Consider the following 15,380-nt stretch of genomic DNA (forward strand, 5'->3'; position numbering starts at 1 on the left):
GACTACGCACAGAGAAAGGCAGTCCAGCAGAGCCGCCATTCACTGGAGCAGCTTCCTGCCTTCAGACTCAGAGCGGAGCTCGCAGCTCTATATGAACCGAACAGCTGACGAGCATGCGCAGGACGACGGCTTTTCTTTCATTCACCTGCCGTAACCATAGCTCCGCCTACAGGTGTTTGCTACCGTTGCTAGGCTACCGGGTACTGTCAGTGCGCAGGCGCGATCCCCTCTCCATGGTAACCGGTAACAAGCGCCGCTTACTGAGGTTTTTGAAGACCTGTTCGTGCTGTGTGTGCGGCGCCGGTTCTCTTCAGGTCAGTGCATAAGTCACACGGAATGTGGGGTGCGTTTTCACTGCAGTAGGTTAGAGGGGTGGCATGACTGGCAATGCACGCAGGGTACAGCAGTGCCCTATGTGCATGAGGTTAGGACATGGCAGCTGGTCACCCCTTACCCTGCAATTTCTGTTACATGTGTTTGCTCACCATGTTGCGGTTACATTGCGTTATATACGATGTGACAACCAGCTAGCCCTAGTTGTCCTTTTGGGCACCAAATCTAAACAGAATCTGCAAAATTTCTGCTGAAAATCTATAACAGGCAGGACGTGGCACCACAACGTGTCCTAAAATCTATAACCGGTAGGACGTGGCACCACAATGTGTCCTAAAATCTATAACAGGTAGGACGTGGCACCACAACGTGTCCTAAAATCTATAACCGGTAGGACGTGGCACCACAATGTGTCCTAAAATCTATAACAGGTAGGACGTGGCACCACAATGTGTCCTAAAATCTATAACAGGTAGGACTTGGCACCACAATGTGTCCTAAAATCTATAACCAGTAGGACGTGGCACCACAATGTGTCCTAAAATCTATAACAGGTAGGACTTGGCACCACAATGTGTCCTAAAATCTATAACCGGTAGGACGTGGTACCATAATGTGTCCTAAAATCTATAACCGGTAGGACGTGGCACCACAATGTGTCCTAAAATCTATAACAGGCAGGACATAGCACCACAATGTGTCCTAAAATCTATAACCGGTAGGACGTGGCACCACAATGTGTCCGAAAATCTATAACAGGTAGGACGTGGCACCACAATGTCTCTGAAAATCTATAACAGGTAGGACGTGGCACCACAATGTGTCCGAAAATCTATAACAGGTAGGACGTGGCACCACAATGTGTCCTAAAATCTATAACAGGCAGGACATAGCACCACAATGTGTCCTAAAATCTATAACAGGTAGGACGTGGCACCACAATGTGTCCTAAAATCTATAACCAGTAGGACGTGGCACCACAATGTGTCCGAAAATCTATAACAGGTAGGACGTGGCACCACAATGTGTCCTAAAATCTATAACCGGTAGGACGTGGTACCATAATGTGTCCTAAAATCTATAACAGGCAGGACATAGCACCACAATGTGTCCTAAAATCTATAACAGGCAGGACATAGCACCACAATGTGTCCTAAAATCTATAACAGGCAGGACATAGCACCACAATGTGTCCTAAAATCTATAACCGGTAGGACGTGGCACCACAATGTGTCCTAAAATCTATAACAGGTAGGACGTGGCACCACAATGTGTCCGAAAATCTATAACAGGTAGGACGTGGCACCACAATGTGTCCTAAAATCTATAACAGGTAGGACGTGGTACCATAATGTGTCCTAAAATCTATAACAGGCAGGACATAGCACCACAATGTGTCCTAAAATCTATAACAGGCAGGACATAGCACCACAATGTGTCCTAAAATCTATAACCGGTAGGACGTGGCACCACAATGTGTCCTAAAATCTATAACAGGTAGGACGTGGCACCACAATGTGTCCGAAAATCTATAACAGGTAGGACGTGGCACCACAATGTGTCCTAAAATCTATAACAGGTAGGACGTGGCACCACAATGTGTCCTAAAATCTATAACAGGTAGGACGTGGTACCATAATGTGTCCTAAAATCTATAACAGGCAGGACATAGCACCACAATGTGTCCTAAAATCTATAACAGGTAGGATGTGGTACCATAATGTGTCCTAAAATCCACAACAGGTGCTGAAGGCATCTGTGTTGGTCCCATGTTCATATGTGTCCGCATCGCTGAGAAAAATCATGTTTTAATATATGCAAATGGGGCTCTAGGAGCAACGGGGGCGTTGTGATTACTCCTAGAGGCTCTGCTCTCTCTGCAACTGCCGAGCCCACTGCACTTTCATTGACAGGGCCAGGGGTGATGACGTTTACACTTCTTGGCCCTGTCAAAGTGCGGAGAGAGCTGAGCCTCTAGGAGTAATGGCAACGCCCCCGTTCTCCTAATTTTTCTCAGCAATGCGAACACATATGGACATGGGACCAACACAGATGACTTCAGCTGCCAAGCGCACATGTAACAGGTCAGCCAGTGTCATAGGTACAAAACTGCTGACAGATGTGCTTTAAGCAAATTAAATCAACAGCTAAACTGTAAAGCGATGGTCAGAGGTGGAGATTCCCTTAAACCGTATTAGTGTCCTGTAAACCAGTTTCATCACTTTATGGGTATTTTCCGGTGGGGGTATAATGATGGGCGATCATCTTGCTTTATAATGCTTGGCGATTCTTTTAAAAGGTGAAATCCCCGTGAAAAGCAGCCGTTCCAATGGGCGTGGCGCTGACGAGAGCGGCGCAGTGGACAAGCGCCGGTTCTGGATCTGGCAAACTGGAAATCACACCTCTGAATGAAGCTCTGCTAAACGACACCATGAAGTACGCGGAGGCCTTCAGCTCCCGGCATCCAGAGGAGGCAGAGCTCGTCTTCAGAGAACCTCTGGAATGGAAAACCAATTTGGAGCCATCGGCATTTGGATCTGGTTATGATATTAGGTGAGGCCATAACACTGAGCTAAACGTCTGCCACCTTCTGTCCAGCTTAACCCTTTCCTGTAGCGTAGTCTACCGGATCTACATCTGCTGTGCATTGATCGCACTCATCTAAGACACCGAAACGCCTTTGCGCGTTCAGTTTTAAGGTTCGGCTGCGCGGCAACATGTGTCGCAAGACGCAGAAAAGTTGGACGACACAAAAATATGTGCATCTTACTGCCGCGCGACTATTGTATATCTGTGATTTTGCTGTGAAAACACCGGCGTGTCTCGTGTCGTGCACGACTTAGGCTACTTTCGCACTCGCGTTTGGTGCGGATCCATCATGGATCTGCACAGACGGCTCCGTTCAGATAATACAACCGTCTGCATCCGTTCAGAACGGATCCGTTTGTATTATCTGTAACATAGCCAAGACGGATCCGTCTCGAACACCATTGAAAGTCAATGGAGGACGGATCCGTTTTCTATTGTGTCAGATTGTGTCAGAGAAAACGGATCCGTCCCCATTGACTTACATTGTGTGCCCGGACGGATCCATTTGGCTCAGTTTCATCAGACGGACACCAATGTGCAAGCAGCGTTTTGGTGTCGGCCTCCAAAGCGGAATGGAGACTGAACTGATGCGTTCTGATCGGATCCTTTTCCATTCAGAATGCATTATGATGATAACTGATCCGTTTTGGAGCCCTGAACGGATCTCACAACCGGAAAGCCAAAACGCCAGTGTGAAAGTAGCCTTACAGCAAAGTAAATGGAGGAAAAGTCGCATGTGACCTGCAACGTGCGACACAAAATCTGACGTTTCTGCATTTTTTGTGACGGTTGCTGTCACGGCACGTCGCTTGTCGCATTGTGACACCATTGACAGACATTATGTGAAATGTTGCAGAACTTTCTTGTCGAGAGACACTTCTCGCCGTGTAGCTAAACCCCTAAAAAGGACCGATGAAAACGTTTAAACTCAAGTACCTCTGTGAATGCGCTCCGCTCCCCTTAGGAAGCCAGTTCCCAAATGATCAGGGCTGGTAGTTCTGGTGCCGTCCTGGACTCTGTTCCCTTGACTAGCCACGGCCACATTTGCTTGTTAGGCCCTGGAACTACCGTCCTGGCGCCGACTTACGCAGTGAAGTGGTGCACATTGAAGCTAGGTCTACATGACAACATGTGTCGCGCGACAATAGGTTGAGCGACAGATAGGGCACAACTCCACTGCAACATTTGTCGCGTGATATGTTGTCACACCAATGTCGCGTGACAATTTTTATAATGATAGTCTATGGTGTCGCAATGCGACATGCTGCGACTGCGACAGTCGCCGAAAAATCCATCTCGAATGGATTTTTTGCGACTGTCGCGTCGCAGTTGCACCGTGTCGCAGTGTGACACCATAGACTATCATTATAAAAATTGTCGCGCGACAAATGTCATCGTGTAGACCTAGCCTTAGATGTAATTAGTTGTAATTGGTAACAGGTCCTCTTTAACCCCCTTAAAGGGATTGTGCAGCAAAATGTATTGATAACTTATCCGTGACTTCATTGAATAACTTCGGTAATTGATTCTTAAAGTGCTTTCCCACTTTAAAAATCAATTACCGAAGTTATTTAACAAAGTCACGCACGACTTCACAAATAACCGACTTCGGCTCTCCTGAGCCTATACATTTTAATACTGTGCGGAGACGGATCTCATGTATAGTATTAATCCGAAGTTTTGAATGAAGCGACTTCGGATGTAACATCTGAAGCCCACCACTAGTTCTCAATATCAGATCGGCAGGGGTCCGACACCATCATCAGCTGGATGAAGGGAAGGGCGCACTCCATGCGAGCGCTGCTTCCTGTTCATTACACTGCCAGTCGTCTCCCGTAGAGCGGCGGCGTAGTGTAATTACAAGCACTCGCTCCATTCAAGTGACTGGAGTAAGTACTTGTCTTTAAACTGCACCGCCGAGACAAAGCGCAGTGTAATGGAAAGGACGCAGTGCTCGAATGGAGCGCCGCCACCTCTTCATACAGTTGATCGGTGCGTTTGCCTGGTGTCGGACCCCCGCCGATCAGATATTAATGACATGCAGTCTTATTAAAGGGGTTGTCCGGGTTCAGAGCTGAACCTGGACATACCCATATTTTCACCCAGGCAGCCCCCCTGACAAGAGCATCGGAGCATCTCATGCCCCGATGTGCTCCGTTGCCCTGCACAGGGCAAAGGCTCTTTTGTTTACAATAACACACTGCCGGGCGGAGGCTTCCGCCCGGCAGAATGTTCGGTGACGTCACCGGCTCTGATGGGCCGGCTTTAGCGCTGCCCTAGCTTTTTTACTGGCTAGGGCAGCGCTAAAGCCCGCCCATCAGGGCAGGCTTCCTGGCAGCCCAATGGAGAGCCCGGTATGTCACCGGAACTCCAGAAAATGCCTTTGCCCTGCGCAATTTAGCCATTTTGGCTCAGATTTTTCCAGCTTTTGTTTTCATAGTGTTTATTATACGTACAGGCCCTGATATATCATGCTATTACTCCAGAATTCTTGTTTCAAAGATTCACGAAAGGGCGTTTTTTTTTTTTTTTTTACTTTTTACGTTTTTACACCACTCACGTTATCATTAAGATAAAAGTAAGTTGCAAAAAACAATCGCAATCTCACTTTACTAGGGGGGTGGAGTAAGAAAACTGGAGAAGCTTTTGTGTGAGGTTTAACCACCTCAGCCCCCAGTGCTTAAACACCCTGAAAGACCAGGCCACTTTTTACACTTCTGACCTACACTACTTTCACCATTTATTGCTCGGTCATGCAACTTACCACCCAAATGAATTTTACCTCCTTTTCTTCTCACTAATAGAGCTTTCATTTGGTGGTATTTCATTGCTGCTGACATTTTTACTTTTTTTGTTATTAATCGAAATTTAACGATTTTTTTGCAAAAAAATGACATTTTTCACTTTCAGTTGTAAAATTTTGCAAAAAAAACGACATCCATATATAAATTTTGCTCTAAATTTATTGTTCTACATGTCTTTGATAAAAAAAAAATGTTTGGGTAAAAAAAAAATGGTTTGGGTAAAAGTTATAGCGTTTACAAACTATGGTACAAAAATGTGAATTTCCGCTTTTTGAAGCAGCTCTGACTTTCTGAGCACCTGTCATGTTTCCTGAGGTTCTACAATGCCCAGACAGTACAAACACCCCACAAATGACCCCATTTCGGAAAGTACACACCCTAAGGTATTCGCTGATGGGCATAGTGAGTTCATAGAACTTTTTATTTTTTGTCACAAGTTAGCGGAAAATGATGATTTTTTATTTTTTTTTTTTTCTTACAAAGTCTCATATTCCACTAACTTGTGACAAAAAATAAAAACTTCCATGAACTCACTATGCCCATCACGAAATACCTTGGGGTCTCTTCTTTCCAAAATGGGGTCACTTGTGGGGTAGTTATACTGCCCTGGCATTCTAGGGGCCCAAATGTGTGGTAAGGAGTTTGAAATCAAATTCTGTAAAAAATGACGAGTGAAATCCGAAAGGTGCTCTTTGGAATGTGGGCCCCTTTGCCCACCTAGGCTGCAAAAAAGTGTCACACATCTGGTATCTCCGTATTCAGTAGAAGTTGGGGAATGTGTTTTGGGGTGTCATTTTACATATACCCATGCTGGGTGAGATAAATATCTTGGTCAAATGCCAACTTTGTATAAAAAAATGGGAAAAGTTGTCTTTTGCCAAGATATTTCTCTCACCCAGCATGGGTATATGTAAAAAGACACCCCAAAACACATTCCTCAACTTCTCCTGAATACGGAGATACCAGATGTGTGACACTTTTTTGCAGCCTAGGTGGGCAAAGGGGCCCATATTCCAAAGAGCACCTTTCGGATTTCACTCGTCATTTTTTACAGAATTTGATTTCAAACTCCTTACCACACATTTGGGCCCCTAGAATGCCAGGGCAGTATAACTACCCCACAAGTGACCCCATTTTGAAAAGAAGAGACCCCAAGGTATTCGCTGATGGGCATAGTGAGTTCATGGAAGTTTTTATTTTTTGTCACAAGTTAGTGGAATATGAGACTTTGTATGAAAAAAAAAATAAATAAAAAAATCATCATTTTCCACTAACTTGTGCCAAAAAATAAAAAATTCTAGGAACTCGCCATGCCCCTCACGGAATACCTTGGGGTGTCTTCTTTCCAAAATGGGGTCACTTGTGGGGTAGTTATACTGCCCTGGCATTTTCCAGGGGCCCTAATGTGTGGTAAGTAGGTAAATGACCAGTGAAATCCAAAAGGTGCTCTTTGGAATATGGGCCCCTTTGCCCACCTAGGCTGCAAAAAAGTGCCACACATGTGGTATCTCCGTACTCAGGAGAAGTTGGGGAATGTGTTTTGGGGTGTCTTTTTACATATACCCATGCTGGGTGAGAGAAATATCTTGGCAAAAGACAACTTTTCCCATTTTTTTATACAAAGTTGGCATTTGACCAAGATATTTATCTCACCCAGCATGGGTATATGTAAAATGACACCCCAAAACACATTCCCCACCTTCTCCTGAGTACGGAGATACCAGATGTGTGACACTTTTTTGCAGCCTAGGTGGGCAAAGGGGCCCATATTCCAAAGAGCACCTTTCGGATTTCACTCGTCATTTTTTACAGAATTTGATTTCAAACTCCTTACCACACATTTGGGCCCCTAAAATACCAGGGCATTATACCTACCCCACAAGTGACCCCATTTTGGAAAGAATAGACCCCAAGGTATTCGCTGATGGGCATAGTGAGTTCATGGAAGTTTTTATTTTTTGTCACAAGTTAGTGGAATATGAGACTTTGTATGAAAAAAAAAAAAAAAAAAAAAAATCATCATTTTCCACTAACTTGTGACAAAAAATAAAAAATTCTAGGAACTCGCCATGCCCCTCACGGAATACCTTGGGGTGTCTTCTTTCCAAAATGGGGTCACTTGTGGGGTAGTTATACTGCCCTGGCATTTTCCAGGGGCCCTAATGTGTGGTAAGTAGGTAAATGACCAGTGAAATCCGAAAGGTGCTCTTTGGAATATGGGCCCCTTTGCCCACCTAGGCTGCAAAAAAGTGTCACACATCTGGTATCTCCGTACTCGGGAGAAGTTGGGGAATGTGTTTTGGGGTGTCTTTTTACATATACCCATGCTGGGTGAGAGAAATATCTTGGCAAAAGACAACTTTTCCCATTTTTTTATACAAAGTTGGCATTTGACCAAGATATTTATCTCACCCAGCATGGGTATATGTAAAATGACACCCCAAAACACATTCCCCAACTTCTCCTGAGTACGGCGATACCAGATGTGTGACACTTTTTTGCAGCCTAGATGCGCAAAGGGGCCCAAATTCCTTTTAGGAGGGCATTTTTAGACATTTGGATACCAGACTTCTTCTCACGCTTTGGGGCCCCTAGAATGCCAGGGCAGTATAAATACCCCACATGTGACCCCATTTTGGAAAGAAGACACCCCAAGGTATTCAATGAGGGGCATGGCGAGTTCATAGAAATTTTTTTTTTTTGGCACAAGTTAGCGGAAATTGATATTTTTTATTTTTTTCTCACAAAGTCTCCCGTTCCGCTAACTTGGGACAAAAATTTCAATCTTTCATGGACTCAATATGCCCCTCACGGAATACCTGGGGGTGTCTTCTTTCCGAAATGGGGTCACATGTGGGGTATTTATACTGCCCTGGCATTCTAGGGGCCCTAAAGCGTGAGAAGAAGTCTGGAATATAAATGTCTAAAAAATTTTACGCATTTGGATTCCGTGAGGGGTATGGTGAGTTCATGTGAGATTTAATTTTTTGTCACAAGTTAGTGGAATATGAGACTTTGTAAGAAAAAAAAAAAATAATTCCGCTAACTTGGGCCAAAAAAATGTCTGAATGGAGCCTTACAGGGGGGTGATCAATGACAGGGGGGTGATCAATGACAGGGGGGTTGATCAATGACAGGGGGGTGATCAATGACAGGGGGGGTGATCAATGACAGGGGGGGTGATCAATGACAGGGGGGGTGATCAATGACAGGGGTGGTGATCAATGACAGGGGGGTGATCAATGACAGGGGGGGTGATCAATGACAGGGGTGGTGATCAATGACAGGGGGGTGATCAATGACAGGGGGGTGATCAATGACAGGGGGGTGATCAATGACAGGGGGGGTGATCAATGACAGGGAGTTGATCAATGACAGGGGGGGTGATCAATGACAGGGGGGGTGATCAATGACAGGGGGGTGATCAATGACAGGGGGGTGATCAATGACAGGGGGGGTGATCAATGACAGGGGTGGTGATCAATGACAGGGGGGTGATCAATGACAGGGGGGTGATCAATGACAGGGGGGTGATCAATGACAGGGGGGTGATCAATGACAGGGGGGTGATCAGGGAGTCTATATGGGGTGATAACCACAGTCATTGATCATGCCCCTGTAAGGCTTCATTCAGACGTCCGGATGCGTTTTGCGGATCCGATCCATCTATCAGTGGATCCGTAAAAATCATGCGGACGTCTGAATGGAGCTTTACAGGGGGGTAATCAATGACAGGGGGGTGATCAATGACAGGGGGGTGATCAGGGAGTCTATATGGGGTGATAACCACAGTCATTGATCATGCCCCTGTAAGGCTTCATTCAGACGTCCGGATGCGTTTTGCGGATCCGATCCATCTATCAGTGGATCCGTAAAAATCATGCGGACATCTGAATGGAGCTTTACAGGGGGTTGATCAATGACAGGGGGGTAATCAATGACAGGGGGGTGATCAGGGAGTCTATATGGGGTGATCAGGGGTGATTAGGGGTGATCAGGGGCTAATAAGGGGTTAATAAGTGACGGGGGGGGGTGTAGTGTAGTGTAGTGGTGCTTGGTGCTACTTTACTGAGCTACCTGTGTCCTCTGGTGGTCGATCCAAACAAAGGGGACCACCAGAGGACCAGGTAGCAGGTATATTAGACGCTGTTATCAAAACAGCGTCTAATATACCTGTTAGGGGTTAAAAAAAACACATCTCCAGCCTGCCAGCGAACGATCGCCGCTGGCAGGCTGGAGATCAACTGTCTTACCTTCCGTTCCTGTGAGCGCGCGCGCCTGTGTGCGCGCGTTCACAGGAAATCTCGCGTCTCGCGAGATGACGCGTATATGCGTCCACTCGGAATGAATCAACCACCTCCAGGACGCGTCTGTGCGTACAGCGGTCCGGAGGTGGATGAGACAAATTTATCAAACAACTTGTGACATTTAATAAATGTTTCATAAAGTACCGAACGCCAACTCAGACTGACTTCAGATATTGCCCTCATAATAAATGCCCCCCATAGTACTTTCTTGGCTTTTGTTTTTATGGTCTTCATTCTATGCTAAAAACGACATAATGGGCTTACTCTGCGGGTCAGTATGATTACAGCGATACCAAATTTACATTGTTTTTATGGTTTTACTTCTTTTTAAACAATAAAAACCTTTGAGATAGTAAAAAAATGTCATTTCATCGCCATTTTTTACATTATGGCATTTACTGTGCAGGAAAAACTGTTTTCAGATTTTAATAGATCAGACATTTTCCGACGCGGTGACACTTATGTTTATTTTTTATTATTTATATACTTTTTTGTGTAAAATTGAGAAAGGTGGGTGATTGGAATTTCTAATAAGTTTTTTAATTTTTTTCCACATTTTTTTTTTGACTTGAGATTGGTAGGGGTCCAACACCCAGCAACGCCACCAAGCAGCTGTATGTTCTGGAAGTAAACGGTGCTAGAAAACCCCAGCTCCATCCACGGTGGCCCTTCTCTGGCCCTTCAGCTCAGCTCCCGATCTCTTGAGTTGTAGCATCATCTGCAGAACCTGAGAACGACGACTACACAGTGTATGGAGCTGTGGTATTTTGTCTCTACCTGCAGCTGATTGGTGGGGGGGCTGGGTGTTGTCCCCCACCGATCGGCTATTATTACCTATCATGTGCATAGGCCATCAATAGGTTGGTCCCTGACAACAACTTTAAGGTGGGGAATCTGCTTACTGAGCACCACAACATTATCTGCAAACTACTCATAATCATATTAAAGGTTATTTTTTTATTATTGCATTGTACTTATTTTGATCTAAAAATGTTTTTCAGTTGGTCTCATATGACTTGAGCTCCTCCTGCCACATGTTTGCCGTGTCCCCTACATGGCTTGTGGCAAACTGCAAACAGGACTTCTTATGGTTTGCTTTCAGAAATGGCTTTCCTCTTGCCACTCTTTCATAAAGGCCAGATTTGTGGAGCACACGACTACTAGTTTTCCTGTGGAGAGATTCTTCCACCTGAGCTGTGGATCTCTGCAGCTCCTCCAGAGTGATCATGGGCCTCTTGGCTGCTTCTCTAATTAGTGTTTTCCTTGCCTGGGCTGTCAGTTCAGGTGGGCGGCCGTGTATTTTGGTGGGTTTGCAGTTGTGCCATATATGATGTTCAGAGTCTGTGATATTTTTTTATAATCTAAGGCTACTTTCACACCTGCGTTCGGGTGTCTGCTCGTGCGCTCCGTTTGAAGGCTCTCACGAGCGGCCCCGAACGCATCCGTCCAGCCCTAATGCATTCTGAGTGGACGCGGATCCGCTGAGAATGCATCAGTCTGGCAGCGTTCAGCCTCCGCTCCGCTCAGCAAGTGGACACCTGAACGCTGCTTGCAGCGTTCGGGTGTCCGCCTGGCCGTGCGGAGGCGAGCGGATCCGTCCAGACTTATAATGGAAGTCAATGGGGATGGATCCGCTTGAAGATGACACCATATGGCTCAATCTTCAAGCGGATCCGTCCCCCATTGACTTTCAATGTAAAGTCTGGACGGATCCGCTCAGGCTACTTTCACACTTAGAAATTTTTCTAAGTTATAATGCAGACGGATCCGTTCTGAACGGATACAAACGTCTGCATTATAGGAACGGGTCCGTCTGATGAAACATCAGACGGACCCGCTCTGAACGCTAGTGTGAAAGTAGCCTAACCCTGCTTTACACTTCTCCCCAACTTTATCCCTGACCTGTCTGGTGTGTTCCTTGGTTTTCATGATGCTGTTTGATCACTAATGTTCACTAACAAACCTCTGAGGCCTACACAGAACAGCTGTAGTTATACTGAGAATAAATTACACACAGGTGGACTCTATTCATTAATTTGGCAACTTCTGAAGGCAATTGGTCACACTGGATTTTATTTAGGGGTATCAGAGTACAGGGGGCTGAATACAAAATTTTGAACACCATGTATCATTTTCTTTTCACACATACCTGCTACTTTGTGCTGGTCTATCACATAAAATCCCAATAAAATACATTTAAGTTTGTGTAACGTGAAAAAATGTGGAAAAGTTCAAAGGGTATGAATACTTTTTCAAGGCACTTTATATCATCATTACATTCACAAATTTCGACTCCAACAACCCCTTCTTAGTGCGTTATTTTTTGTCAATTAATATATATATATATATTTACAAGCTTGGAAACCTATGGAAGTGGTTGTTAAAAGCCAGGCAGCCGACTTAGGCCTCTTTCACACTACCGTATGGCTATTTTAGTGTTTTGCGGTCCGTTTTTCACGGATCCGTTGTTCCGTTTTTTTGTTTCCGTTGTGTTTCCATTTTGGTTCCGTTTTTCCGTTCTGTTTTTCCGTATGGCATATACAGTATACAGTAATTACATAGAACAAGTTGGGCTGGGCATAACATTTTCAATAGATGGCTCCGCAAAAAACGGAACGGATACGGAAGACATACGAATGCATTTCCGTATGCATTGCGTTTTTTTTTGCGGACCCATTGACTTTAATGGAACCACGGAACGTGATTTGCAGCCAAATATAGGACATGTTCTATCTTTGCACGGAACGGAGTAAAGGAAACACGGAAACGGAATACATACGGAGTACATTCCTTTTTTTTTTGCGGAGCCATTAAAATGAATGGTTCCGTATACGGACCGTATACAGAACGCAAAAAAACGGCCCGCAAAACGGGAAAAAAAAAACGGTAGTGTGAAAGAGGCCTTAATCTCATCTGCTGTCCAACCACAGAATTAGGATCTGCTCTTCCTTCCATTAGCGCTCTTTGACGGTCCATTACGAGTGTTGTAAGTACGGAATGCCAGTGTGAAGAGAACCGTATTGAGTATATTTAACTTTAGCCATGTATACATTTATTTATGGTGTAACAAAGTGTATTTTGTTTCACATCTCAGAATGGTCGCACTGTATAAATATGTTCGTATGGCTATGGTCCAGTTTAGACTCCAGATCTTATTATGCAACATTTGGCGCCGAAACAATGCACAGTGTCAACATTGAGGCACGCCGGAGCATCTGTTTGTATTGAGACCATATGGGTCAGTTTGGGGCAGTAAATAAACATTTTGGCATGTTGAAGGTGTTACATATTTGTCTAGCAGTGCGATGCGTCCCTCACACACTGTACAGCGTTGGCTTTTAGCTGTGGTTTTCTTCGTATGACTGCGGATTATTCCAGCACTCACTGCCGCTTACCATTGTGTCATTTCAGTGATTCCACCGTGAAGTCTGAAGATACAGACAAAGATGGGAGCCCATTGTTCATCATGTCTTCATCAACAGTGAAAATCAGGAACTTCAGACACTTATCCCGATTCCTGCAGATTGCCAGGGATAAAAAGCTGAAGGAAACACAGGCTTGTTTGGAAGGTCAGTCCATGTGCTCCAGATACTGTATAAGCAGAATACTGAAATGGAGCCAACAACCCCTATGGTCCAAGCCTATGTCCTGTTAAAAAAAAAAATACACTCTCCAGTTGCTATCCCACCGTGCTTGTGCCACTGCCTTATTCCCGACAGCTTCTGGTCCCCACAAGACCAGGAAGTTGCTTGGTCAGGTGACCGATGCAGCCAATAACAGGCCTCAGAGATAGTGGGCAGGGCTGCTGGGAGGATAGGTCATCAATGTGTAAATTCCAGAGAACCCCTTTAAGGAAGTGGATATGCCGTTTCCTGCTCCTATCCCGGCAATTACATAAACACTGGGTGTTGGTTGCTTGCAGGAGCTACTGGATCTTAGCAGACCTAGCAGTGAAGCTCTGGAGACTGAATACCCCATGTATTTGGGGCTATGTCAGTATCTCTTAGGCCCCTTTCACACAGGCGAGTATTCCGCGCGGATGCGATGCGTGAGTTGAACGCATTGCACCCACACTGAATCCGGACCCATTCATTTCTATGGGGCTGTGCACATGAGCGGTGATTTTCACGCATCACTTGTGCGTTGCGTGAAAATCGCAGCATGCTCCTCTTTGTGCGTTTTTCACGTATGCAGGCCCCATAGAAATGAATGGGGTTGCGTGAAAATCGCAAGCATCCGCAAGCAAGTGCGGATGCGGTGCGATTTTCACGCACGGTTGCTAGGTGATGATCGGGATGGAGACCCGATCATTATTATTTTCCCTTATAACATGGTTATAAGGGAAAATAATAGCATTCTTAGTACAGAATGCATAGTACAATAGGGCTGGAGGGGTTAAAAAAATAAAATAAAAAATAAACTCACCTTAATCCACTTGCTCGCGCAGCTCGGCATCTCTTCTGTCTTCTTTTTTGCTGTGTGCAGGAAAAGGACCTGTGGTGATGTCACTCCGGTCATCACATGGTCCATCACCATGGTAAAAGATCATGTGATGGACCATGTGATGACCGGAGTGACGTCACCACAGGTCCTTTTCCTGCACACAGCAAAAAAGAAGACAGAAGAGATGCCCGGCTGTGCGAGCAAGTGGATTAAGGTGAGTTTATTTTTTTTTTATTTTTTTTAACCCCTCCAGCCCTATTGTACTATGCATTCTGTACTAAGAATGCTATTATTTTCCCTTATAACCATGTTATAAGGGAAAATAATACAATCTACAGAACACCGATCCCAAGCCCGAACTTCTGTGAAGAAGTTCGGGTTTGGGTACCAAACATGCGCGATTTTTCTCACGCGAGTGCAAAACGCATTACAATGTTTTGCACTCGCGCGGAAAAATCGCGCATGTTCCTGAAACGCACCCGCACCTTTTCCCGCAACGCCCGTGTGAAAAAGGCCTTAGGCTACTTTCACATCTGCGTTGTGCTGTTCAGTGTTAAGATCCGGCACAGGGTCTCAAAACCGTAGCACAACGCTTCTGTTTTGTCCCCATTAATTGTCAATGGGGCCAAAACTGAACAAATCAGAACAGAGTGCACCAGAATGCATTTCGTTCTGGTTTGTTGCGTTCCCATGCCGGACACAAAATCGATGCAAGCAGCATTTTTGTGTGCAGCATAGGAAACTGATCCGGCACCAAAAACCGTACACGAAAAAAAAACAGCGCCCATTGACTTACAATGGTTTTAATTCCGGATCCGGTTTCTTCATTTTCGATATAATACAACCGGATTCGTTCTGAAGGGATGCAGACGGTTGTATTATTATAACTGAAGGGTTTTGCTGT

The 15,380-nt window shown here is 45.1% G+C and overlaps 1 protein-coding gene across 1 annotated transcript in view; it reads left to right on the top strand.

Annotated features, from left to right (window-relative positions):
* Positions 1 to 218: 218 nt before the first annotated feature.
* Positions 219 to 15,380, top strand: part of ODAD2 (outer dynein arm docking complex subunit 2) — a 145,880-nt gene continuing 130,718 nt past the window's right edge. Inside the window, exons 1-3 of the mRNA XM_040434342.1 lie at positions 219 to 314; positions 2,633 to 2,886; positions 13,445 to 13,602. Of these exons, the coding sequence (XP_040290276.1) occupies positions 2,663 to 2,886; positions 13,445 to 13,602 (382 nt within the window). The 5' untranslated portion in view covers positions 219 to 314; positions 2,633 to 2,662. The remainder of the gene's footprint in view (positions 315 to 2,632; positions 2,887 to 13,444; positions 13,603 to 15,380) is intronic.

Source organism: Bufo bufo, chromosome 5 (genome assembly GCF_905171765.1).
Source record: "Bufo bufo chromosome 5, aBufBuf1.1, whole genome shotgun sequence".
In the NCBI taxonomy this organism is placed as follows: domain Eukaryota; kingdom Metazoa; phylum Chordata; class Amphibia; order Anura; family Bufonidae; genus Bufo; species Bufo bufo.